The following is a 24,860-nucleotide window of genomic DNA, read 5'->3' as shown; positions in this document are numbered from 1 at the left end:
GTGGTGGTGAGGGGGAGGCATGGAGAAACTCCTCGGGAGAGATTGTCTGCCCCACACCGACTTGCATCTGCTCAGCTGTTGTGTCCTTTATTGCCAGCATGACTCGCTCATGTCAACGGAAATAAAATAAAGCAAGTTGTCCCCCACAAACATCTTGGAAAATAAATCATTGCAGCTGCTGCTAACTGTCTTGTTTGTTATGAGAAATTTCCTGTTTGTTCATGACTCTTCTATGCCTGCTTATTCTTTATGGTTATGCTAATCAAAAAACCGCTGTGGATTATGTGTAAACGAGGTGAAATACAATAAGGGAAAAGGTTAATTTTGTGTTCTATAAGTAAATGACACAGTTCCTGCGGGTACTGCACGTGATGTTGGGCCCTCATGTTTCGGAGAATGGGTTTAAAGGCAGCAGGACAAGAGTCTCAGGTACCTTTGTCTTGAAAGAAAAAAAAAGCTGGGAAAGACCAAAGCACAAACTAGTCAAATTCAAAACTGATACTGAACTCGTTCCTAAAGGAAACAGAAGAGGTCACAACTTATTTTGGAAAAAAAAACTCCATAAAACAATTTATGTTTTTTTTGTTTGTTTGTTTTTTGTTTTTTTAATGCAGGAACAAAAGTGTTAGCAGTGTCTTTCCTAGTAATTTTCAGAAACAATATTTAATCTCTGGGCTTGTTGATAGAGATTGGTCTGAAAGTATAGTGGATGCAGATAGTACAGTAATAGACTGTCTCCAAGGAGGTTTTTATCTTTCTGGGGGCATTTAGACTGGCTGCTTTCAGAGACAAACTGTCTTGTGTGTGACAATTCTTTTATACAAGTGTGATGTGTAAAGGGAACATGAAATATTCATGAAGGCATGTCATATATATACATATGTATATAAACCTTGCTTGCAAAGTTGTATTCATTTTTATTTATCTTAATTCTCTGTGTTCTCTAGGAAATGATTGCTTTTCAGCAGAAGATTTTAAACATGATCAAGAGTTTCAGAAGACAATGGTCCTTATTTTCAAACTCTGAAAGGACTACTATATGTGGAGCAGATTGCATGCTGATGATACTGCAGCTCTCAATGGCTGAAGTCAATAAACAGGTTGGTGTTCTTTCAGTACATTCTTGATGATTAGTGCAACTCAGAGTTGGTTCACTTACTAGGCTTTTTGTTTATGCCCCTACTTGAATCAGTTATGATGGATACCTCAATTTTGTTTTAACTGACGGTTAGCAAACACTATAAAATTAGTATGATTAGGCACTCTGTTCCATCAGGGCTTGTAAAAGGAAAAAGGAAAGTTTTTGTAAGTTTCACAGAAAATGGTTTCACAGAATCAGTAAGTCTGGAAGGGACCTCTGGAGATCATCTAGTCCAACCTCCCAAAGATTGCCTGGTTTTGGTTCTACTGGGACTTAAACCCGGGACCTTTTGCATGTGAAGCAGATGTGATAACCACTACACTAAGTTTTATCCTTGAGTTCCAAACTTTAATATTAAATGCTATTATATTTTGCTTGGTCATATAACCAGTTCATTTTCATCAAATATTTCTTCTCTGTGGTAGGTCAGGGTGGGAAAACTGGCAGTTTTGTATGGCATTTGCCTCATCAGGAAAATTCATTTGGCCCATTGCCCGGTTCAAGATTCTCCTTTTTACTTTTTTGCTGAGGGCCCCTAAAAATTTTGGGGCTTGACATGAGAAGAATGAGTGTAAGGCTAATTTGGTATAGCTCCAGAAGCAGTGTTTGCAGCAGTGTGTTCTTGGCTGCATTCTTTCCTGAAAGTCCTCAGATGTAGACCAAGACCTCTACATATATGCTGTGAGTGTGTACTCACTACTTCTAGGAAGTGTATGACCTTCTCTGCACGTGCATAAGACATGTTAAATGATGGAGAGGAGATGTGACTGTCACCCGAAAAAGCTTGTCATAGCTGTAAGATTAGGCATTAGCACTCGTCTGAAACATACCAGAAAATACTGTAACCTACAGTCAAGCCTGATGAGAACCACTTTAATATTTTTAAAATACTTTTTTAGGTCAGTAAGCTATTTCTCCATGAGAACTATCAACGTCATTGGGAGACTTGTCTAATGGTTGCATTATAAATGCAAGAAGAAATATAAACCTTTAATAGCTTTTCACCTAGGTGATGATACCTCTCGAGACAAAGAAAACTCTTCAGTTTGTTCACTTCTGGTTGTAAGATATTACTGACCCCTTCCCCTTCAACTTATACTGAAATGAGGTTTTTTGAACGAAGCGTTTCCAGGACTGCTCTTTAACCTAACTGAATTAATCATCAGAAAAATCTCTCTAGTCTAAAATGCAGGGAATGTATACATCTCTTATCTAAACAATAAATATAAAACTGGCCAACGCTTCCTCACTGTAGTAAATATTAACTCTAGCAGAACCATTAGAATTCCAAGATTCTGTGTTGGTGTTTTCCAGAGTGTAATATATTTCAGCCAGAATCCTTATGCCCTCATAATGCCTATGTAGGTGAAACTAGAAAATGATTGTGCATCAAAATGAACTCACACAGAGAACTGATAAATCAGAATACAAAACTACCTGTGGAGGCAATTACCATACTTCTCATGTCTTTGGAAAACGTTTAGTAGTTTTCCCTTGAGAATCACAGACAACTCTGGGACATAAAACGTGTAACTCTTTTGGAGGCCAAAAAATAACAGATCTGATGAAAATGATCTCTTTATGGCACATTATTATTTCTTTCCCTAGCAGGTTATAAATCAGCACTTTCTTCCCTAGAGAACTACTTTAATCCACTTTCCTCCTTTTTTTTTTTTAACAGATTCCTGTTCTTTGCAAGCATCTTTCTTTTCAGAGATTATATAAAAAAATTAGTGATCGCTTTCAACTTTTATTTAATTTTGAAATCTGCTGCTTTTATTTCAAATTGGAAGAAAGACCATGTGCTGAAATTTTTTTACAACTATTCTATAATAAGTCTATTAAGACTTATAAGTTCAATAAGAGAGATTTCCTGTATATATAACATTGCCTTGCATATATGGATTAAAACTATTTTAAGACTTGCATGTACAGCCTCTGAAGTGAAGTTCAACTTTTTCAATCAGCTATTCATTTTGAGGTTGGTTTAGTCATGTTAGAGTGAAGTACAGTCATTATATTTTGTTCAGCACTAAAACTTAAGATAACAGAGTATTACAGTTTGTAAATATATTCCTTATAGGTCTGTGACTTGTTAAGTAAAAGAATTTTGTATTCTTAGGGTAGCTGTTGTAGAATATATCTCTTATGATAATGGCAGAAACTGTAAGAAAAATAACTGTTATAACAGACTAGTGATTGGCCAGGTTAAAAAAAGAACAACAACAACAAATGTTCTTTTAGAAGCATAGACAATTTTAATAGATGTGGTGTCTTCAACTGTAATCTTTATCTCCAGTTGAAGTACAAAATAATTAAGCTTTTTTGAGGGCTCCAAAAAACTTTATTTTCTACTTTCTTTGTCTTAAATTGCATTAAGAATAAGGATAAAACGCTGTGATAAATGTTAACCGAATACTGATGATGAAAAAGATAGCTACAGTTTGACTTCCTCTGAAAATACTCTTGTTGTGCAGCACAGTAGTGGCTGTATGGAGCAAGGACATGAGTGGGATACGTTTGTGATGAAATTAATAGCTTTTAATAGACTGATTGGTGTAGGTGTAAAAGGTAGGTAAACTTTCAAGAAGAACAAATTTCCTTGAGGGTTTGAAATAGAAGTAACAAATTTCAAGGTGAAGTTCAGATGGACAGCAATTGCTTTCAGTTGATTATACATATATAATAGGTTATAATAATCTTCAGGACAAAAAATAACTTGTCGCTTTCAGACCACCAATGTTTTAGCTGGTAGTGGGGAAAATCTGAACATCTTATAAAAACACCTGAGCATGTGAATCTTAATTCCTGGACTTGTTAGGTGTTTTGTGATTCTTCTTTTCTGGGATTAGGACCATCAGACTGGGGAAGAAGGTGATAGTGTTCTTATAAATGTTCTCCCTTTACTAACTTGTATTTCTCTTACTGATTCTGTGTAAAATCAATTTTGGTGTGTGATTTTATTACAGGGCCTTGTGCTTCCATGAGTGCATTTGCTGCATTGTCTGAAGAATATTTAGTTCTACTCAAAATCCAGCATTTTTTGATATGCTTTCCCAAATCTTCTTGTTTCCATATGGCAAATAAATAACATAAAGTTGTTTTACAGCATTAGTTGTATCTTCTGTCTTTTCATAATACAAGAATCCTACCAACTGTTGACACAATACATTGCTTGTAACATCTTGTAGTAATGCTAAAGAGAGATGCTGTTTCAATGCTTGAAAGATTAAAGCAATGAATGTTTCAGTTAAAGTTTCTTGAAACTGCTATACTGACACTGTTTTACTGTTTTGCCATAGCACATGAAACCAGGTCATAAATAGTTGAGATAATGCTTCTTGTATTCTTGTATTGCTTATCAGCTGCAGATGTTTTAACAGTGTTAAAACTCTTGCTACTTCCTCCACTTAAATCTTAAAGCACATTCCTGCCTGGCTTATCAATAGAATTCCCACTCCCTCTCTTCTCCCTGTCCTCTGTAGTATTTTAGATTTCTATTTTGAAGGTTGGAAAGGGAAATAAGAATGTTTTGCTACTAAGCAGAGCATGCTAAAATTCCTATCTTAGTTTTTGTTAAAATCAACGCTATCAACTTTTATGATAATAAAATTATCAGCACCATTGGAAATAATAGAGTTTATTGCTTAGCTGGATACAATTTTTACCTTCTAACTGTCTGTTTCAGGATCATATTCTTGCAAGTATTTATTGTTCTACTGTTCCACAAGTATTGTAACTTCCAGTCCTCCTTGAACAGGACGATACAACTCTATACTTCCTCTCTCTTTGACCTGGGTGCTTTTCCTACTTGCCCTCCGTCTCTTCTTAAAAAGTATCCAGTCCAAGACAATTGCCCATGCAAGGTATACTGGCATTTCTCTAATTCTGAGCTCTTGGCCCATAATTTCACTGGCTTGAGTTCTGGCAGATATCAGTGTAACAAATGTCAGATGTCTAAGCACTAGCATTTGTAAGCCAACTTCTAAGCTTGCCTGCAGCACTATCAGCTCTCACTGGAATTGGAAACTTATTCCAAAAAAAATGCTTTATATTACTTTAATGTTTTTTTTTATACCATAATTAAGGAACCCTCCTGCTAGTAATAAAAGAGCTTATGCCTGCAAGAAGGGCTGAATAGGACCAGAGATTGCTAGACTGCAGAATCTCATAACTCAAGAACAATGCCAAACAGGAATACTGCAGTCTCAAAGTGTGCTCGAAAGACTAGAACTAGAGACCACTCCTGCATGCTGGTTAAACACAGCAGTCTTGAAAGCACAGATTCAGAAAGTGATTAGTTACTCTATGTTTGGGGAAGGTAAGAGAGAACATGGTACTCTAAAATACATACAACTTTCTGTTTTAGAACAACTTTATAGCAAAGTAGAAGCTACTTTGTAACAGAGTTAGCCTTAGAAAGCTTGCAATACCTACAAATTATAAAGAAAAGTGCCTTAGATATGAAAGTTTTTTACTGGATTTCGAACACTAGAACAAAAGAATAAGGAGACCTAATATCCCATACCGTCAAGAAGAAGTGAAAATGCTTTATAATACTTTACTGTCCTATGCCTATGAAATGCAATCCTTCTGATGTCTATCATGAAATGAAAGCACGAAAGATTTGGCTAATGCTTATTGCAAAACACCACTTCCCTTCCTCCCTCCGCTCTTAAAACCAGAGGCTCTTGACATTTAACTGCATAAATAATAGAGTACAGCGTCACAGTCAGCACCTGATAACCTGATCATGAAAGTTGATACCTGGGGTGCAAATTTATTTGGATTTAAAATATTTTTGCAGCACTAATCTAAATTTTGTTAATATCTGCAGGTCCTTGGTTATATAAGGAAAGATTTTGATTTATTAGATACTGTATTAAAATAGTATTTCAGCTTGGTACTTCTGGAGGAATTTTTTTTCAAAACTAAGTGAGAAAAGCATTTTCATTCCTCCTTTTCCCCCTGGTACCTACTGCTCTTTTGATCTGTTTAAATTGGATTACAGTATGATTACATATTAGACATGAAATCATAGACATTTCATGTCTATGACTAAAAGAACATTAAAGTAATATATTTTGTCTCATGTAAATACTCTAATGTAATCTGTGGAATAACATGCATGTTCATAGTGCTGAGCTGTTCTAACCCATGCACAGTTTAAATGGCAAATAAGTACTTTTAATAGAAAGTACCCTGAAAGTAGTATTTATGAGTACTCATAGGAATTTTTACTCTTAGTTTTTTATCTAAGCAATACCAAAATGGTTGACTTTCAGGAAATGTGGTTGGAATCATATATTTAACCAAGTCTTTTGGTTAAAGATGAGTGATAAGTTGCACAGGAGAGATTTTGGGGACTAGAGCAGTGTAAGTGATTAGAATTGCTTTTGGTCTCTTTATTTACTTAGTTACTAATGGTGTTTGTATGTAATTATTTTATCAAGATTAAAGCTGCTTAATACGAAAACTTCTTGAAAACAAATTAAACCCTACCAGAGTTACCTGCCACTATTGACTTAGCAAAGCAAGTCCTGTCACTCAATACTGAGGCATTTGTATCCTGTAATATAATGTATTACATATAATATTGCATTTTTTAATGCCATATACTGGCTGATGCTTTAAATATCAGTAGCATCAATCTTGTTCCTTGGTGAAAACTGGAAAACTTACTATAATCACAAAATTACTTGTGTTCATTCTAATGGTCTCATACAGACAGAAGAACCTGAGTGGAAAAAGAATTAACAGCATGAAGCGAGGACTGATGGACTGATGCATAGATCAAAGAGCAGGGTGCAAAGGAAAATGAGGAGCCTATCCTGTGAAAGAGAAAGGAGTAATAGCAGATAGGAAAGAAGCAACAGAGGAAGTAATGGTGGAGAAGTTGGCATGGGGATGATGTAAGAAACAGTATAGAAAGGTCTGCAATAAACTTGCGGGTGTAAAATGGAGGATTATGATGGAGAACAGACAAAACGCCAGGATTTGGGAGCAAGGGGAAAGTAGATACAGAATATAATGAAGTATGTGTGTTCAGGGAGATTAGTAATTGGAAAGGCAGAAGACAGTGCAGGAGGGAAGGTCTGGGGCCAGAGGCGAAGAGTAGGTTAACAGTAATTGGTGAATAAAGGACAAATTCTAAATGCAAAGGCTAGGAGTGTATCCTAAATCTTATCTTTTGTCTATTTGTCTATTACTTTGGCTTAATCCCTGAAAACTGTATCCTTTGTATATGGCTTCAGTCAAAAGTCTCTCCTACCACTTATTTTCTCTTATTACTATAGGCAGCATCTTAATGCCCTTCTTTCTTCTTATATGTTGCTTATATTTGGCTGTATATAGCTTGTATAGCTTAGAGATTGAAATTGATTTTCTGACTTCTCCAGTGTTGCAGCCTTTAAAAGTTGACATCACACCTATCTCTCCTACTGGCAGCAATAAGGGATAGGCTCAGGTTTCTTTTAGTTCCTAGTAAACAATGCCTTAGGCCGTTTTTTCAGAACTGGAAAACTTAATTTAAAATGTCTGATGTTCAATGAGCTGATTTTTCCCACTCGTGATTGTGAATCACTTGGTTTTAAAAAAATAGTACTTTACTGAAAGAAGAAAAGACAATTTCAGGACGGAAATAGGGCTATATAGTATACCTGATTACTTCTTTCTCAGAGTATAACAATAACTAAAGTTCTGTCCTCTGGCTTCTTTGTGAGGTGACTGCTTGCAGCAGGCTTGCTTCCCAGTTCTTTCAGTAACACTTTCTCAGATTGTGACTCAAATCATATGGCTCAGTTGCTTACTTTGATTTAAACTTCGGTGAATTCCAGCTTCACTATATGTTCCTGCCTGCTGTAGTAGTTTCAGCTTACTTCATTTGCCACTTTTGCCCTGCAGTCACTCTTCTAACCTCCTAGCCAATCCATCTTTGCTAGCAACTTCAGTTCTTATTTCTGCTTTCTAAGTAAGATTACACATAGCATTATAAATGTAAAATCTCTCTTGTTCTTGATTTCTTTTGTTCTCCCACTTAAAGAAGACTTTTTCATTTTTTTTGCCTTTATTTTAGTTTAGAACTTCTGTGCAACAAATCTGCAAACTATTACTTACAGTTAAGTGTTCACTATCTCAGGAATGCTTAGGCATAATTGCCTGACAAACTTTTACATGTTAAATAGTGGAGGCACCTGTTATAACTCTTCTTTGATATAATTTCTTTGAAAATGTATGATAAACTGATTCAACATGATTTTAGGTCTTTTTGTTGATGTCTTACTCTTTTCTTCTGTCCACCAAATATCAACAGAGCTTCCCTCTCTCAAGGTGGTGGCGGCTGTTGCCATTGTTGCCAGCTCTTAACTTACCGCCAAACAGTAATTCTTTTTCCTTTTTGGAATGAGTGTGGTGGGAAGGTACAAAGGAATATAATCATTTTGGCAGGAGAAGTGGGCTAGAAGCTAGGTAGAAGATTGCAGTATATGCTGTATAGTTGGTTATAGTACTAAGGGGTGTACGTAGCTGTATACTGATAGATCTTTTCACTTTTATTGCTTTATTTGTCAGATTTCAGTATTTGTCAGATATATATAGCAACACTAACTACTTCATGCTAAAGTATAAGTATATTCACCTAGGAAAAACTCACTTTTCTTGGACATACGTTTTCCCAGATGTATTGCTTGAAACAGGTTAATAAAGGTGTATATGCTGCCTTTGGGCTGTAAGTGCCAGCCATGCTGAAAACTATTACTGCAAATACTTGTACGCATTAATCATGCTGAAGTTGATATGTATTTTTTTTATGAGTAAAGCACAATATATGTGCCTGTTATTTAAACATCAGGAACAAGGACTACATATTCCAAAAGATAACTGTAAAGAAAGACAGTGGAAGAACTTCAATTACAAGTAAGATTACAAGTAAAGTAATTACAGTAAATTACATATTTAGATTATACCAGGCATTTAAAAATACATTAAATATATAGACATAGGCTTATTTTAGTGTTACTTTTAAAACTATACTGAATACAAAACAATGCTTTTGCTTTTTTTTCCCCTGTTTTATTAGCACCATGGAGATTTCACAGTATCACTTAGTGAGGTAGTGGAAACTTGGAAATACTTGTTACGTGACAAATTGGGATTATCACATGACATGGAAGAACCGGAAAATTATGCTGACCAAAAGAAATCCTACGATACGTTCTTAGCAAGTAGCAATATGTTAGATTTGATAGACATATGGCAGAAGTGTTATGAACTTGCACTTGTATCTGAAAATATAACCCCTGTAAGTATTTTGTTTTTTTCTCCAATGTTGTTTTGACATATGTCTATATGGATTTTTTTAATACTTCTAAATACATATAAAAGCACTGAATTATTCATATGTTACTGTACTTTCTATGCAGAAAACAAATGCGTTTAAATTGCTAAATCTTTTAGAGTTCTTAAATCCACTCAAAAATTATTTTCACTGTATCAGTGTGGTAGATGGATCTCACAGCTCCTCTTTAAGAATGCTTCTTTCTTTCAGAAACAGAACTGAAAAATGGACTGTAGAAATTTGATACAAGCAGAACAACACTTAGTGATTAAGAAGTGCCGTGGTGCTTTAGTTATATATTGTTATTCAGTCAAAGTATGTGTAATAGTTGTCACCTTAAAAATACGACACTCTTAAACAAAAATGCCTATACTTCATATAGTTCCAAGTTAGATTTTTCTAGTCACCAGAAAAGGTGGTGGTTCAGCCTCTCGGTCAAACATCTTTGTAGTTTATTGTTACTTAAATGTTCTGATAGTACTGATGTGAGGCCATGCTGTAGGCTAGATAAATTGTAGTGTGTATTCCACTCTCAGTCTGTGAAAGTAAGATGAATTTGTTTAATCTGTATGCTATCAGATCAAAATATAAATTAATTTAAATATAAAGTATCAATTTAAGATATGTTTGAGAGAAACATAGGTATACCACCATATTTTATTAGATTCTGTGCTCTTAATGTCTATTCTTTTAGTATTTCTAGACTTAACCAAATTACTATTCTTTCATCTTCTGAATTTGTATTATGTTCAATTAGATGGTCATTTTAATATGAGAGAAGCTATTAAAGTAACTGAACTCTGGACATTACTTGCACTGAAGTATTAATTATGAACATATTAATTATTATTTACACCATGATTAAAACACAGAGTTTACCTTCCAGCCCTAGTAAGAAAGAAAAGCTTTTTCATCATGAAAGTGGTCAAGTATTGGAACAGGTTGCCCAGAAACCATGTGGAATGTCATCTCTGGAATTTCAGTAGATGACATGCAAATGTCCCTTCTACCTAAATTATTTTATGATTCTATGAAGAGTATGCTTTTAACAAGCTTGCCTACTCTTTAAAGCATCAGTGAGCCTATACCCAGACAATCCTATAATTATTAGACATAAAAGAGGTTATCAGAAGGACTGAAGTTCAGGTGGGGCAGGGAAGCTGACATTTTTTTGCTATTATGTGAAAGATAGAGGATTTAGGAAAATTAATGAGCTCTTTCTAAACAGAGTGTAGCATGTTAAATGTTCTGCCCAAGGATAAGCAGATGGGTTTAGTGTGAATGTCTTACATTCCTATACCAGATATCTTTTTGAAGTTAATTTCAGTATTGTACCTCATTTCTCTCCTAAAACAATTGTACTTTCAAAGATGAAAGAAAAAGTAGCTTGTGGAGGCTGTTCTAACCTCAAAACACTATGACTGGAGAAAGTCATAGTTTTACTAGCTTTTAATACTACTTCTGATTACACTCATTTTCAGATTTAAGTGTATTCAATCCTTTTTCTTAAAGGTTCAACTGTTGGAATTTATTTCTGGTGTAATGAATATACCAGAAAATAATAATTCATCTCTCTCTGCTCCTTCTACACCAGTCAACAGACAGGACCAGGAGAATGTGAAGGTAAAAACTGTTTGTTTTTTTTGTACTATTCTATATATATATGCAAAAGTTAACACAAGTTGAAATATGACATAGTTTTCTTTTTCAATTATTGCTAGTAGAATTGCTAGTTTAGAGTAGGGTGTGTGTATTCAAACTCGTATCACTTCTGTGTATTGTAGATGCTTGAACAGGGCTAAGGGCACAAACTTGCACTGAAGAAACTAGTCTAATGGTAGTCACTTGATGTAGACTTAATCCATCTTGAAATACCAGGGAATACGTTTTTTTTGCAAGTATACTTGTCTTTCAAATGCTGCATTCACTAAGAGTCAAGTGATTTGCTCCGTGCTGCAAACTGAGGTGATAGGGGAAGTAAACTTCTTGGGCTGGAGTTTTTTAGCTCATATTCCCTTACATACAGAAGGAAATCTTAACAGCAGCAGTATTGGTGCTGTTGCAAAGCAAACAAGATGTCTCTGTCCTAGTAGAGGACTGAGGGCTTCCTGGGAATACTGGATTCTCTTCTCTGACCCTTTCAGTACCCTAAAACAAGAATCTCAGAAACTATATACAGGTGCCCAAAATACTAGAGCTCTTGTCATTTCCAAACTTATTTCCCTCATGATAAGAGGCAGTTTCGGCAGGATGCTTGAGTACAATTCCAAAGATAGGTCTGAATAAGCAAGCAGACGTCTCCCCAAGTGTCTGACACCTGGTTGAAAGAACGTTTCAAAGTGAAATGCCCTCTGGTTCTCATGTGTTTGTTACTATGGTTCTTCCCTAGATAGCCCTGCTACCACCAACATATGCCTTTTGTAGTGATAAAACTTGGCCGTGTGTGGTAAAAATATTTCTTGCCCTTTTTTTTCTTCTCTGGACTCCGTCTTCTCAGACCCCATACCAACATATTTTTGACCATCTACATCTTTGTCCTGTATTTCCTGTTGAGTGAAACATAGGTTTTCAAATCATCTTTTCTTTCATAAATGATCATGTGTGTATGACAAAATTGTAAATTCTTCAGTTGTGGGGCTGTTTGTTATGGCAGTGTTCTGGACTCTATTCAACAGAAGTAATTTTAAAGTTGTTTGGTGGAGTGGAGTTTTGTGGGTGGAGCTGGGCTACGATTTATGACAAATTCCTCAGTCAGTGGAGTTTTTGTGATTAAAATCCCATGAGTGTTGGCGGGAGGGGTGGGTTGAATATGAGATGTAGCTGGAGGAGTGTTTAAAATCTTGTCCTGAATGAAGTTAATGACAAATCCTTATGTGGTTTAATGGTGCTAATATTTTGCTTTGGGATAGAAAAGGAATATCTATGAAGAAGTTCTAAGTAGAAAATTCAAAATAGAGATTGACAGCCAATTTTAGTACTTACAGATCATACAAATATTTTGTAAATTCTCAAGTATAGTATATGTAATTTTTAACACACATTCATCATGCTTGCTTTGATCAGTGTTTCTAGAATTCTCATGCATACAGAATTACTTTGAAATTAGGTAAGGTGAAATTCTCACTTTTCCAAAAGTCTTATTATTATATATTTCATTAACTTTTATAAAAATTAGAACATAATTTAGCAGTGTGATGGCTAATTAATGTGATGCTTTCTTATGCAGGTGACACACTTGGCAAAGAAGTTTGTTTATTCATATTTAAGCTTGTTGGTGAATTTTAAGAATGATCTGGCATTCGCTCATATTCTAAATGTTCCTGATAGAGGACTTGGTAGAGAAGCCTTCACTAACCTGAAGCATGCTTCACAGAAGAGAAAAATGTCCATTTTTCTGGTATGTGTGTCAAATGAAACTTACTGGAAGAACCTAGTTTGGCATGAAAGGTGTTTATACTTAAAGTAGTTAGAGTCAGCGCATTGCTATCTCAAAACCAGTCAGAATTAGAGGAATAAGAATTCTCAAAGAACTCTTGTAGTCTCTGAAAGTCAAAAGAATCAGATTTTGCATGCACAGTGAGCTGTGCGTAATAGACAATAGCAGTCCAAGGAAAAAAGTTCAGATATGTAACTGTTGCTGAAGCAACCGTATTCTCAGATTTTGTGGTTGAATAAATATGGAAAATTTGTGAAATCCTCAATTCCAGGATTAATTATTTTAGCTCCTGATGCTCTATTAATGTTGTATTTAAAAAAAAGTTTGTGTTTGAACTGGATTTCTTACCTCTTCTTCAGAGTTGCCAAAGGGGAAGCTTCTCTACCATGTAAAGAAGCCTTCTTTTCTGGCATATGTGTCTTGGAGAGTCTTGCAAAGTCAAAATATTTTCCATTGGGAAGACGAGGTCCTGTGAACCGTACTTGATCCACAGGAAATCTTTAACACAAATGCAGGAATACTGGCAGGCTTACTTTCTTTGCTAGAGTAATTCCAGTTGTACTCTTTCCAGTCTTAAGAGCTTTGTAATTTAGCTGTATAGTCTGAAAGTAAAATTTATTTGCAGAATTGATATTACTGCATCTGTATCAGGCAAAATGGATTATTATCTCTACTTTTATTTTTCTAGAGAAACACTAAGATGGCTATTCTGGCTGTTGCCTTAAAATTTGAGGTGTTATGGTTTAAGTTGTTCTGATTTGGAGACATCTCTTGTTTTCAGGGTCTTAATACTATATAAAATATACGGAAGCTTTCAGAACTGGGTACCTGTGATGATAGGAGCCTTAAATGTCATAATTTTTCAGAAGGTTTGAGTATATATTGCTTTTATTTACACCTCTTAAAAAAAAATACTGCTGATGTCAACTTCTAGAGGCTCACCTTGAAAAAATTCTCAGGCTATAGGCTATCCTCTGAATGTGAGAATAGTTTTTTGAGGCAAGCATGTGCATTTAAACAGCAAAATAAAAATTATACCCGGTGCTAACAAAGTTTTCTTTGAATTAGCGAAAGGCCAATGTAAAATGTCAAATTGGTTGGGTCATTTTCATTTTATTTTGTAGGTTTTGTATATTGCTGCACTGTTAAGTATTAATCTTGCAAGTATTTATGGGAACATGTACAAAACTTACTAAGACACATTCTATCTGTTTCAGATTACTTCTGCTGTCAACTAGCTCTCCTATGTTATTTGTATATTCATAGGAGTGGATCACTTTTTCAAAATACGTTCATGCTGGATAGGACTATTGTTTCATGTTTCTAAATATTTTTCTGTTCATAGATGGCAACATCTTTTATCCGAACTGTAGAACTTGGAGGAAAAGGCTATGCAACTTCATTATTTGATCCTTTAAGAAGCCATGTAAAGGGGCTTAAAAACTTTGTTAATTTTATTGACAAATTGGAAGAAATTGTTGGTGAAGTCTTGGATCCAAGGTAATAGAATTTCTCTCTCCTACTGAGTGCTTTATTTACCTTCCCCCCCGCCCCAACATGCATATGTCTCAGTGAGAGAAAGAGAATAAAATCTAATTATTTACTTACAGACTATTACAGAGTAGATTTCTACATCTTAAGTCTTCTTATTAGAAAATATTTATATTTTGAGGAACAACTAGGGCAAACTTTTAGATTTTTAAGGTTATTCTTTATCTTAAATATTTAGCAAATCGGTGCCTGTATTTGCTTCATTCCCTAATTGTAAATGAACCTCTGAAACACTTCAGGCTTATGGGATAGATAAATACATAAATTGATATTTTTGTTACTTGACTCCTTTTTGTAATCTTGCTGTACTTATACAAAGTAGTCGTCTTTGCTGCTCCTCTTTCCTTGATATTAAGAACTGACAATTACATTGGTTATCTAGCCTTTCTTCCCCTCTCTTATTTTTAACTACAAATGACAAATGCAAGAATCTTCTTGGGAAGGCTGTGGTGAAGTTACTGGTTTTGAGTATTTTTGAAGACCAGAGAGGTTAGGTCTTTTAGGATGCCTCATAAATGTTACATTAATTACAAAGAGAAGCATGAGTACAAGACAGTAATTCCAAATGGTAAGTGCTGACATTGGCATTAGGACAAAAAGAAGGATGAATTTTTCTTAAGTGTTATAGAGAATTTCAGCAAATAAAATATAATAGTCCTATCCTCAATCCTAAAGAACTTTTTGAGCTTGAATTGAGTCTAATCCACATGCAGTTCAAATGAAAATGTTATAAGCAAACCATAAGCATTACATAAATTACTGTTTAGATTTCTCTAAAGCTAGAATTGGGAAGTATTTTCTTAGCTTTTTACATTTTTCCCTGTTTTATTTTTTTGTTCTTTCATTTGAGCTTCCTGGATGCTAGAGATGTGCTGTCTGTGTTTGTGATTAAAGGATTTTTTTGACCCAACATCTAATATATGCTTTTTCTTTGTTTAAATCGTGTCTGGCACTATAAATTTATAAAGACAAGAAATGGAAAAAACATCTATTTGCAGCAATTTATCTTTTGGGGGCAAAAAGACTATTTTTTTTCCAGGCACCTACAATTCAACAAAGGATAACATATAATGTCATATCTTGTTAATTACTCTTCTGTTTAAGGCATGTGAGAAAAATCAGAGTAGGATGGTTGTTGGTAATGACCAGTTTTGATTTGGGAGAATTGTCTAGAGTTTGGAAATTCTTTTAAGCATTGAGCTATTTATTCTGCTGCTCCCCCCCTTTTTTTGATTTCTGTGGCTCTACCTGCTGTCCTTTTTTCAGAGTCCTAGTTCCTGTTGTCATTCAGTTTAGATAGTACAACAGCCTGTCTCCCTTTGAGATATAAATCATTTCAGCATCAGATTCTAGCATGTTCAGTAGGTTGCACTTTTATGTTTAGTTCTCATTGATTGTATCACTGATGAAAAATAGAAGCCAGCTGTACTTCTTTGCTGTTTTTAGTATCTGCTGCTGGGCTCTATACAAGTTTTCTAACTGCAAGATGTGAAATACTGTTATTAATGTTTTTATTTTTCATATGTAGTAGGTTAGAACAATACAGCATTCGGTTGGCTATCTTTGTCTTTCTTGAAAGAATCTTCATTAGTATGCTGAAGTTTTCAAAGACTGTAGGACTAGGATATGACTTAGAAACCTTAAGGGGTAACAATGTTGATGAACAAAAATAAATGACTGTTTTTTCTCTCTGAAGTGTTTAGTAAGCCATATGAGTGGGGGCTGCCTGTATGTCTTGCCTGTGATTTGACAGTTACTCTGAATTACAGAAGAAGGAGTTTTATGCAGGAAATCTGTTTAGTTCTGTTGCTACTGTAGTCTTTAAAACTGGGAGAAAAGGAACAGTACAACAAAGGTTTTTAGTTACTTAGTTTTTAGAAGCCTGCTCAGAAATCTAAAAGCAAACTATACAACCTATCTGTGGCATTACTATCTCTCTGAGGTTTGTCAAGGTACAAAACCAGGTCTCAGTATTGTTGTGTTGCAAGAAAATTATGGTATTTTTGGTTGTTACTTCCCTGACAATTCAAAGTCTCAGCTAGTGGTGTTGCAGTGGAGACTTTATGAAATTTGAACCTATGTAAAATATGAAGTAGCCCTTATGATCATGGAAGACATGTCAAAAAGACACTTTCCTTCATCTGCTTGAATTATGTTCTTTTGCTTTAAAAACTTAGAAATGAAATTGAAGATGTTGGACAATAATGAGGTATGCTTAAGAATAGTTTGAACATAGTAGATAAAATACAACCAAGTATATGCTGATCTGTTGAGAATAAAAGATTTTTTTTTTGTGCTCCAGTCATTCAGCTAAAAAAGAAACTGAACAGTAGATGAGTGAAAGCTCATCTTGGTGGAAATTTAATGAAAGTACAATGATTTGACTCAAATATGGCAGGAAGTGCACTTCTGCTTCAAAGTTTGCTTACAACAAACTTCAGTAGTTTCAGGGAGTATTCACTGAGCAGAACAGTTCTCTGAAATTTTGAACTAACTGAAGTTTGACTCTTCTCACTCTACAGATGTGTGTAGGTTTTGAAGAAGTAGGTGAAATTTCAATAGTCAGCAGCAAGTGTTACTTAAAGTTTTGGGATCTTACAAGACTTGCAACCCTGAAGCTATTTACAGATTCTAAGTAGACTTGCTGGAACAAGGTTTATGTAGTAAATGAAGAACTTGTATAATTTACATTTTGTGCAAGAAACATATTGATATTGCATTGCTGATGAAGTGTATGATTATTATACACCTTAGGATCTGGAGACTTTTCTGATGGTATAAATGAAAAAGTGTAATATTTATTTATCATTCTGGAAGTCATTCTCTTTCAGACCAGATAGTAATGCCTCTGGCATCCAGAAAGAACTCTTCTGTCGAGTCCCCTAAATCTATGTGTGATTTAAAACCAAGTGATGGAAGGGCATTTGTCCTATTGGTGACTGCACTTGTTGGTGCTTTGGTACTCCCCCCTGCCCCAACTTGGGCTCTGATTTCGTTGTAAGCACTAACCGCTAGGTGACACTATTGCACAGCTCACATTAGTAGCAGTTTAAGCCTAAAGAAGCGAGTATTACGCTTTGGAGTGGATCTTCTTGTCAGGCCCGTGAGCAGTCTTTCACAGTTAATTATAGAAGTTACATAATTTAATTTGAGCATTCGTGTGGATTCGGGCATTGATCTTTCCTGATAGGAGAAATGCCATTTCTCTTGAGTTCTGCCTTTCTGAAGTTGCGATTACATCTGAAGATATAATACTGCTTTGGGAAAGAAAGCATATGAGACTTTATATAGTCTTGTATTGAATGTTTGGGTTAATTGGGTATCATTCACACAGCCTTAGTCTTGCATCCTGAAATTTTAACTTGGGAGATGTGCATGTGCAAAGCACTCTGAATTTAGGATCATAGAATAATTCAGGCTGAGAGGGACCTCAGGAAGGCTCAAGTAGAACATCCTGCTCAAAGCAGCATCAGTTACAAGGTCAGACTAGATTACTCAGGGCTTTATCTGGTCGAGTCTTGAAACCTCCAAGGATGGAGACTGCGCAGCCTCTTTTGGGCTACCTGTTCCACTGCTTGTAAGTCCTTATGGTAAAAAGTTTTCCTTATATTCCTTTCCAGATTTCCTTATTCCCAACTTATATCCAGTTGGGACCTCTCTTGTTTCAATTTATGCCTGTTATCTGTTGTCTTAGCACCAAGTACCGCTGCGAGGAGTCTGGCTCCATTTTCTTGATTACATCCTTGTAGGTGTTCATGGAATCACAGAACAGTTGAGGTTGGAAGGGACCTCTAGATATTGTCTAGCCCAGCTCCCCCCACCCTGCTCAAAGCGGGATCAACTAGAGCAGGACTGTGCTCCTGTGTCTCCAGGATGGTGTCCAGTCAGATTCTGAATAGCCCCCAGGGTTGAAGACTCTGCAACCTCTCTGGGCAACCTGTTGCAGCACTCGGTGGCATTAACAGTAGTGTTTTCTAATGTTCAGATGTTTCAATTTGTGCTCACTGCTTCTTTTTCCATTACTGGATTCTACTGAGAAAAGCCTGTCTTTACTCCTGCCCATCAGATATTTACACACACTGATTGGATTCTGTCCCCTCTCTACCCCACAAGCCTTATTCTCCAGGCTTCATCCCAGCTTCTCCTCATAGGGGAGATCCTCCAGATCTGCAGTCATCTTTGTGGCGCTTCACTGGACTTGTGCCAGTAGGCCCATTTCTGTGTTGTACTGGGGAGCCCAGAGTTTGACATAGCACTCCACATGTGGGTCTCACTAGCATTAAGTAAAGTGGAAGGATCGCCTCCCTTGACCCCAGTGCAGTTGGCCTGCTTTGCTACAAGGGCACATTCCTAGCTCATGGTCAATTTGTTGTCTGCCAGGACCTCTAGGGTCTGGAGCTACTTTTCAGGTCAGCCCCCTGCTTGTGCTGGTGCCTTAGATTATTCCTTTCCAGGGGCAGGACTTTGCCTCTCTCTGTGTTGAATTTCACAAGGCTTCTGTCAGCCCATTTCTCCAGCCTCCAGTCAAGGTTCCTCTGAACAGCAGCACAACCACCTGGGTGTACCAGCTACTCCTCCCAGTTTTGCATCCTTTGTAAACGTGCTGAGGGTGCACTCTGTCCCATCACCCAGGCCATTAACAAAGACGTTAAACAATTTTAGCCCCAGAATCCACACCTATGATACTGGTGACTGGACTGCAGCTGGACTTTTTGCTGTGGATTACAACCCTCTGACGTGGGCAGTTCAGCTAGTTCTCCATCTACCTCACCATCCCTGTATTTAGCCAAACTTCATTGGTTTGTGTGAGAATGTTATGAGAAACAGTGTCAAAAGCCTTTTTAATCCCAAGATAAACAACAGCTACTGTTCTCTTCTCATCTACAAAGTTGATCATCTCTTCATGGAAGGCTATTAGATTGGTGAAAAATGATTTCCCCTATGTAAATCTATGTTGATTACTTGCAATGACCTTCTTGTACTCATGTGTCAGGAAATGATTCCTGGGATGAGTTACTCCATCACTTTCCCAGGGATCAAGGTGAGCCTGACTTGCCTGTAATTCTCCAGATCTGCCTCCTTGCCTTTCTGGAAGATGGAAGTGACTTTGAAAGTGGCTTTCAAAGATGATCAAGAGTGGCTTTGCAGTGACATGAGCTAACTTCTTTAGGACCTGTGGATGCAACCTGTCAGGATGCACAAATATATACAAATCATGGAATTCTGTATGTGCAATTAATTCAAATGTTTCCTAACCTGATGCCCTTCAACTGAGGGCAAGTCTTCCTTGCTCCATACTTTCCCTCTGTTCTCAGCTGCCTGGGATTCCTGAAGATCAGTCTTACAAGTAAAGAATGAGGTGAAGAAGACATTGAGTACTTTTGTCTTTTTCATGTCCTTTGTTACCCAGACTGCTCCAGTTACTCTGCCCCGTTCAGCAGTAGGCCCACATTTTCCTTAGTTTTGCTTTTGTTACTTACGTACTTTTAGAAGCTCTTGTTGCCCTTCATGTCCCTTGCCAGATTCAACTCCAGGTGGGCTTTGACTTTCCTAACCTGGTACCTGCACAGTCAGACTCGGAGTGTATCTCTGTTTCTCCCAGGTCACTTGTCCCTGCTTCTACCTCTTGTATGATTGCTCTTTGTGTTTGAGTTCTGTCAGGCGCTGCTTTCATCCATGCAGGTCTGCTGCTGCCTTTGTTTGATTTTTCTGCTAATTGGACTTGAAGGAGGTAATCTTTGAAGTATCAGCCAGCTGTCCTGGAACTCCTCCCCTGCTTCTCTAGGGTTGTATCCCACAGGATTCTTTCAAGCAGTTCCCCAGAGGCCAAAATCTATGGTTATGATCCTGCTTTTTTCCTACTCCCTCCTTTCAGGATCCTGAACTCCACTGTCTCATGGTCCCTGCAGCCAAGGCTGCCCCTGACTTCCACATCCCCAACCAGTCCTTGAACACTTGTGTTAGGAATTTGTCATCAGTGCGCTCTGGAAACCTCTTGGACTGCCTGTGCCCTGCTGTGTTGTCTGTCCAGCAGATACCAGGATAGTAGAACTTCTCCATGAGGTCTAGGGCCAGTGAACATGTGGCTTCTTTCAGTTGTCTGAAGATGGCCTCATCTACTTCTTTTTCCTGATGAGGAAGTTTATAGTATAACCATGACAATATTACCCATGTTGGTCTGCCTGCTAATCCTGACCCATAAGCTCTCAGCTGTTTCATCCTCAGACAGAGCTCCATGAATTCCAGCTAGTCTCTCATAAAGGGCAACTCCCCTTCCTAACCTTTCTGTTCTGTCCTTCCTATATCCATCCATTCATCCTCTCCTGGAAGGCTGCTAGTAGGGGTGTGTGTGTGTCTTCCCTTCTCTCCCCCTCCCCCACCCCCTTGCCTTTTCTTCTCCAAGCTGAACAAGCTGATCCCCTAGCCTTCACTCAAAGGGCACGTGCATCAGTCCCTGGCCATTTTGGTGGCACTCTATCCACTTGCTCCAGTTTATCAGTGTCTTTTCTGGATTGGGGAGAACCAAAACTAGATGCAGTAGTCCTGTGATTACAGAGGGATTATCACATTCCTGAAAGTACTGGCTGTGCCACTGTCAATGCAGGCAAGGATACTTTTGGCTTTCTTTGCTGACAGAGAAACCCTACTAGCTCACATTCAGCTTGTTGTTCACCAAGACCTAGATCCTTTTCTACAGAGCTAGCCTCCAGCCTGTACCACTTAAAAAAATCCGTTTCTGAGTGCAAGACTTTGACCTGTTGAATTTTATATAGTTCCTTTCAGTCCATTCGTCCATTCTAGGTGCTGCTGAATGGCAGCCCTCAAACATATTTACTGTTGGTGTCATCTGCAAACTTGATGAGCGTGTGCTTGGTCACTGCTTCCAGGTCACTAGTAAAGTTGTTAAATGGGACAGGCCCAGGATAGACTCCTGCAGTAGTCCATTTATCAGCCGCCCAATATAATATGACTTTTTAACTGTTACCCTCTGAATCTGATTATACAACCAGATTTTACTTATCTAGTTGTCCATCCAGCCAGAATGTAGCATCTGAACTTGGATGTGAGAATATTAAGATGTTGAAAGGTGCTGAAAGCCTTGCTTAAAGTCAATGTCATCTGCTGTCCTCCCTTTGTCTACAAATTCAGATGTTTTGGTAGAGAAGGCAAATAGGTTAGTTGAGCATGATTTATGTTATCAGTCACTGTCTTCTTTACATGCCCAGGAATATCTTCCAATGGGACTTAGTCCATGATTTTTGCAGGACTGAAGTGAGGCTTGACAGGTCTGTAGTTTCCCAGATTGTCCTTTTTGCCTTTTTTGAAGATGGGTGCAACATTTGTTTTTCTGCGTTGTTGGAGACCTCTCTTAATTTGCATGACCTTTCGAAGATGATAGTTTGGCCTTGCAAGGACTTCAGCCAATTTTATTAGCACTCTTGGATGCAGCCTATCTGGTCCCATGGACTTTTATGTGTTTTCTCCATAATCCCTGACTTGACTGTCATTCACTGCTAGTAGTTCTTCTCCTTCATGAAATCTTTCTGTAACCATAGAGGCCTGGGAGGCCTTGCTGGAGAAGACTGAGGGACTGAGTGCCTCAGTTTGTCTGTTCACTGTCATTAAATCATTTGCCTCATTCAACAACAGTCCATCATTTCCTTCTTCAGCCTTGTAATGCTAACGTGGCAATAGAAGCTCTTGTTGCCTTTACCATTCCCCATAAATCTCAACTCTAAATGGGCTTTGGTTTCCTAACACCATCCTTCCATGCCTGAGCAATGTTTCTGAATTCATCCTTTATAGTCTGTTCCTGTTTCCCTATCCTGTGTATTACATTTTTGCATTGGAGCTTTATCATTCATTCCCTGTTTAACCAAGCTGGTCTCCTTATAAGTCTACACGTTTTCTTGAGTATTGCAATAAACTGTTCTTATGCTTGTGATACGCTGCCTTAAAGATATGCCAGTGTTCCAGAGCTTCCTACCTCCCACAGGAACACACCTACCAGTTCACTGAATAAGCTGAAGTCTGCTCTCTTGAAGTCCATGCTCTATACTCTGCTGCTTGCCTTCCTCACTCTCTAGGATCTTGAACTCCACTATTTTATGGCCACTAAAGCCAAAGCTACTATTGATTTTTTTCACATACCCAAACACTTCTTCCTTGTTAGTGAGTAGCAGACCCAGCTGTGTGTCACCCTGGCTGGCCCATTAAGTACTTGTACCAAGAAATTATCCTTCACACCTTCTGGAATTAACTGGACTGCTTGCCTTCCACCATGATGCTCTTCCAGCAAATGTCAGGGAGGATAAACTCCCCTGTGAGAACAAGGGTTGTGATACAGAGCGTTCTAGGAGAGGAGTTGTTTTAAGATGACTCTGTATTTGAGATCATAATTAGACTGCTAATCTGTTCATGTAATTCCAAATTTAAAAACTGGGTGTCTGTCCAGTTCACTTCTTATTAGATTATTCTAAAATAATCTACTTGCTGTATCTGTAACAAAGAAAGCAGCTGTGGGTTGTTTTTACCTGTGACAGATGTAGCTAATGTGATGACTTGATGTTTATAATCTGTTTTAAGACATTTTTTCCCACTGCATATCTTACATAACTATGTCATATATTTTTTTCCCCCTCTGCTGGAGAAATTAGAATGAAAAAATAAAAATACCGACCCTAGTATAATAGATTTTTGATATATTCTTTCCTGTTCTTGGAATGGGCTTCAGGAGTCTGTTCTGCTTTTTATCAGGTTTTGAATATTGTCCACATTCTCAACTCTGTTTCTAATGCTACTTTAGTATTTTGTCACAAAAGATTTATTTCCAGAAAATAAGTATAAATGCTTCTGCCTCATATTAACATTGCAGTCTTAGGCTCCAATTTTGTAAGAGTTCTTGATGATGTCAGTTAGATTCTAGGTAGATAGAAAAGCTTGCTTATGTGATAATCTCAGTAAGAGCAAGATCTACAAGGCATGCAATTAATCTCTTTTATAAACTGATGGCCCTTAACATAAGAAACAGACTAGATTGATAAGGAAAACTGAATGGGCAATAAACAGGACCGGAACACAAATAGTGTAAGTTAGAAGAGCTTAAACAGGCATGAGCTCTGAGGTTTTTTGTTTGTTTTTTAATAGAAACAATCAGTGACAGAAGATGACTTACGACTTATAATGCCTAATATTAGGTAGAGTTTTATGTTGAACTAGTTTTTTAAACTCCCATTAGAATCAATGATGAACAAGGCATTTCTAGCATATGATTTTATCTTAATGCAGGCATCTGTTTTTCTCTGGCTGGTGGATGAGCGCAGTGAATCCCACCTGAAATGTTTATTCTTCTTTTAGCACTGGTTTGTGCTGAGGGTAGTAAGCCATTCCTTCTGTCAATTCTTATCAAAGTTTAAATGTCGTAAGTCTTTTGAATTTAACTCTACTGAAAAAAAGGATACTTAAAAGTGATAGAATTTGGAGATAAGTAGTGTCTTATTTCAGAGCCTCGTTCTTGGATAATAGTTCATAAACAGACTTTCCAAACAGTCATCCTGGCAGGGTAGAAGGGAGATGGGACAGAGGTCCCTCAGTGTGAGAGAAGTTGCAGATAATCACTGAAAGAAAGATGGCATGGGGACGCTAATGAGCGAATAGGGAAACTTGGTAAGCTTTTGCTATATGCTGTCCTCTCTGTTGTCAAAAGCTACAGAAATGTAACTTACTAATATAATATTTTCCAAATTATGATCTGTAGCTGTTCATAAGAATGAGTCAAACAAATGTGTCATTTAGGTTATTTCTATAGGTCTTTCCATTAAAAAAAAAATGACAGTAAGGGTCAGTGATGGTCAAAAGTGGCTAATGGGTGATAGTGATCATCTCCTAAAATATTTGAGAATGATTAATTAAAAAAAATGTTAATAGAACATTAAATCTGTAAAGCTAAACACTTTGAGACTGTCTGTGAAGTCTTATTTCAGTCCTCTGAGAACCATGCATTAAAATAGTCTTGAATTGTGTGGTCTCATGTCACCCCTTCACCTGACCCACCCAGCAGTCCTGCCTTATTTTGTGGACAGAAAATAAAAGAATAAATCAGGAATGTAATGGAAAATAAGTATAATAAAATAAATGAAAAAATAAACCAGGATTATATAATGGACAGTGGTGTTTGTTGGACCCTATCTTCCTTTGCTTCAGTAGCTGGAATGCAGCATTGCAAAAGGGAAGGAGTGTGTGGTTCTAGCTTTTCTGCCATGGATTTACTGGGCAATCTTGGATGAGCCACTGCTGGCCACTGTTTGACTTGGTTGAGACCACTCAATAGAAGATAATCAAAGTGCTGGCAGATCCAGGCTTTGGGTCTGAACATTCCTTGACAGTAAGTGGCAGAT

At 37.1% G+C, this 24,860-nt stretch overlaps 1 protein-coding gene across 1 annotated transcript in view; it reads left to right on the top strand.

The window, feature by feature from the left end:
* Positions 1 to 24,860, top strand: part of PARPBP (PARP1 binding protein) — a 48,553-nt gene that overhangs the window by 361 nt on the left and 23,332 nt on the right. Inside the window, exons 2-6 of the mRNA XM_062569630.1 lie at positions 948 to 1,100; positions 9,219 to 9,440; positions 10,989 to 11,099; positions 12,703 to 12,873; positions 14,258 to 14,412. Coding sequence (XP_062425614.1) covers positions 951 to 1,100; positions 9,219 to 9,440; positions 10,989 to 11,099; positions 12,703 to 12,873; positions 14,258 to 14,412 — 809 coding nt within the window. The 5' untranslated portion in view covers positions 948 to 950. The remainder of the gene's footprint in view (positions 1 to 947; positions 1,101 to 9,218; positions 9,441 to 10,988; positions 11,100 to 12,702; positions 12,874 to 14,257; positions 14,413 to 24,860) is intronic.

Source organism: Rhea pennata, chromosome 1 (genome assembly GCF_028389875.1).
Source record: "Rhea pennata isolate bPtePen1 chromosome 1, bPtePen1.pri, whole genome shotgun sequence".
NCBI classification, from domain to species: domain Eukaryota; kingdom Metazoa; phylum Chordata; class Aves; order Rheiformes; family Rheidae; genus Rhea; species Rhea pennata.
The sequence above is the reverse complement of the archived record's forward strand: the minus strand, read 5'-3'. Positions and strand labels throughout refer to the sequence as shown.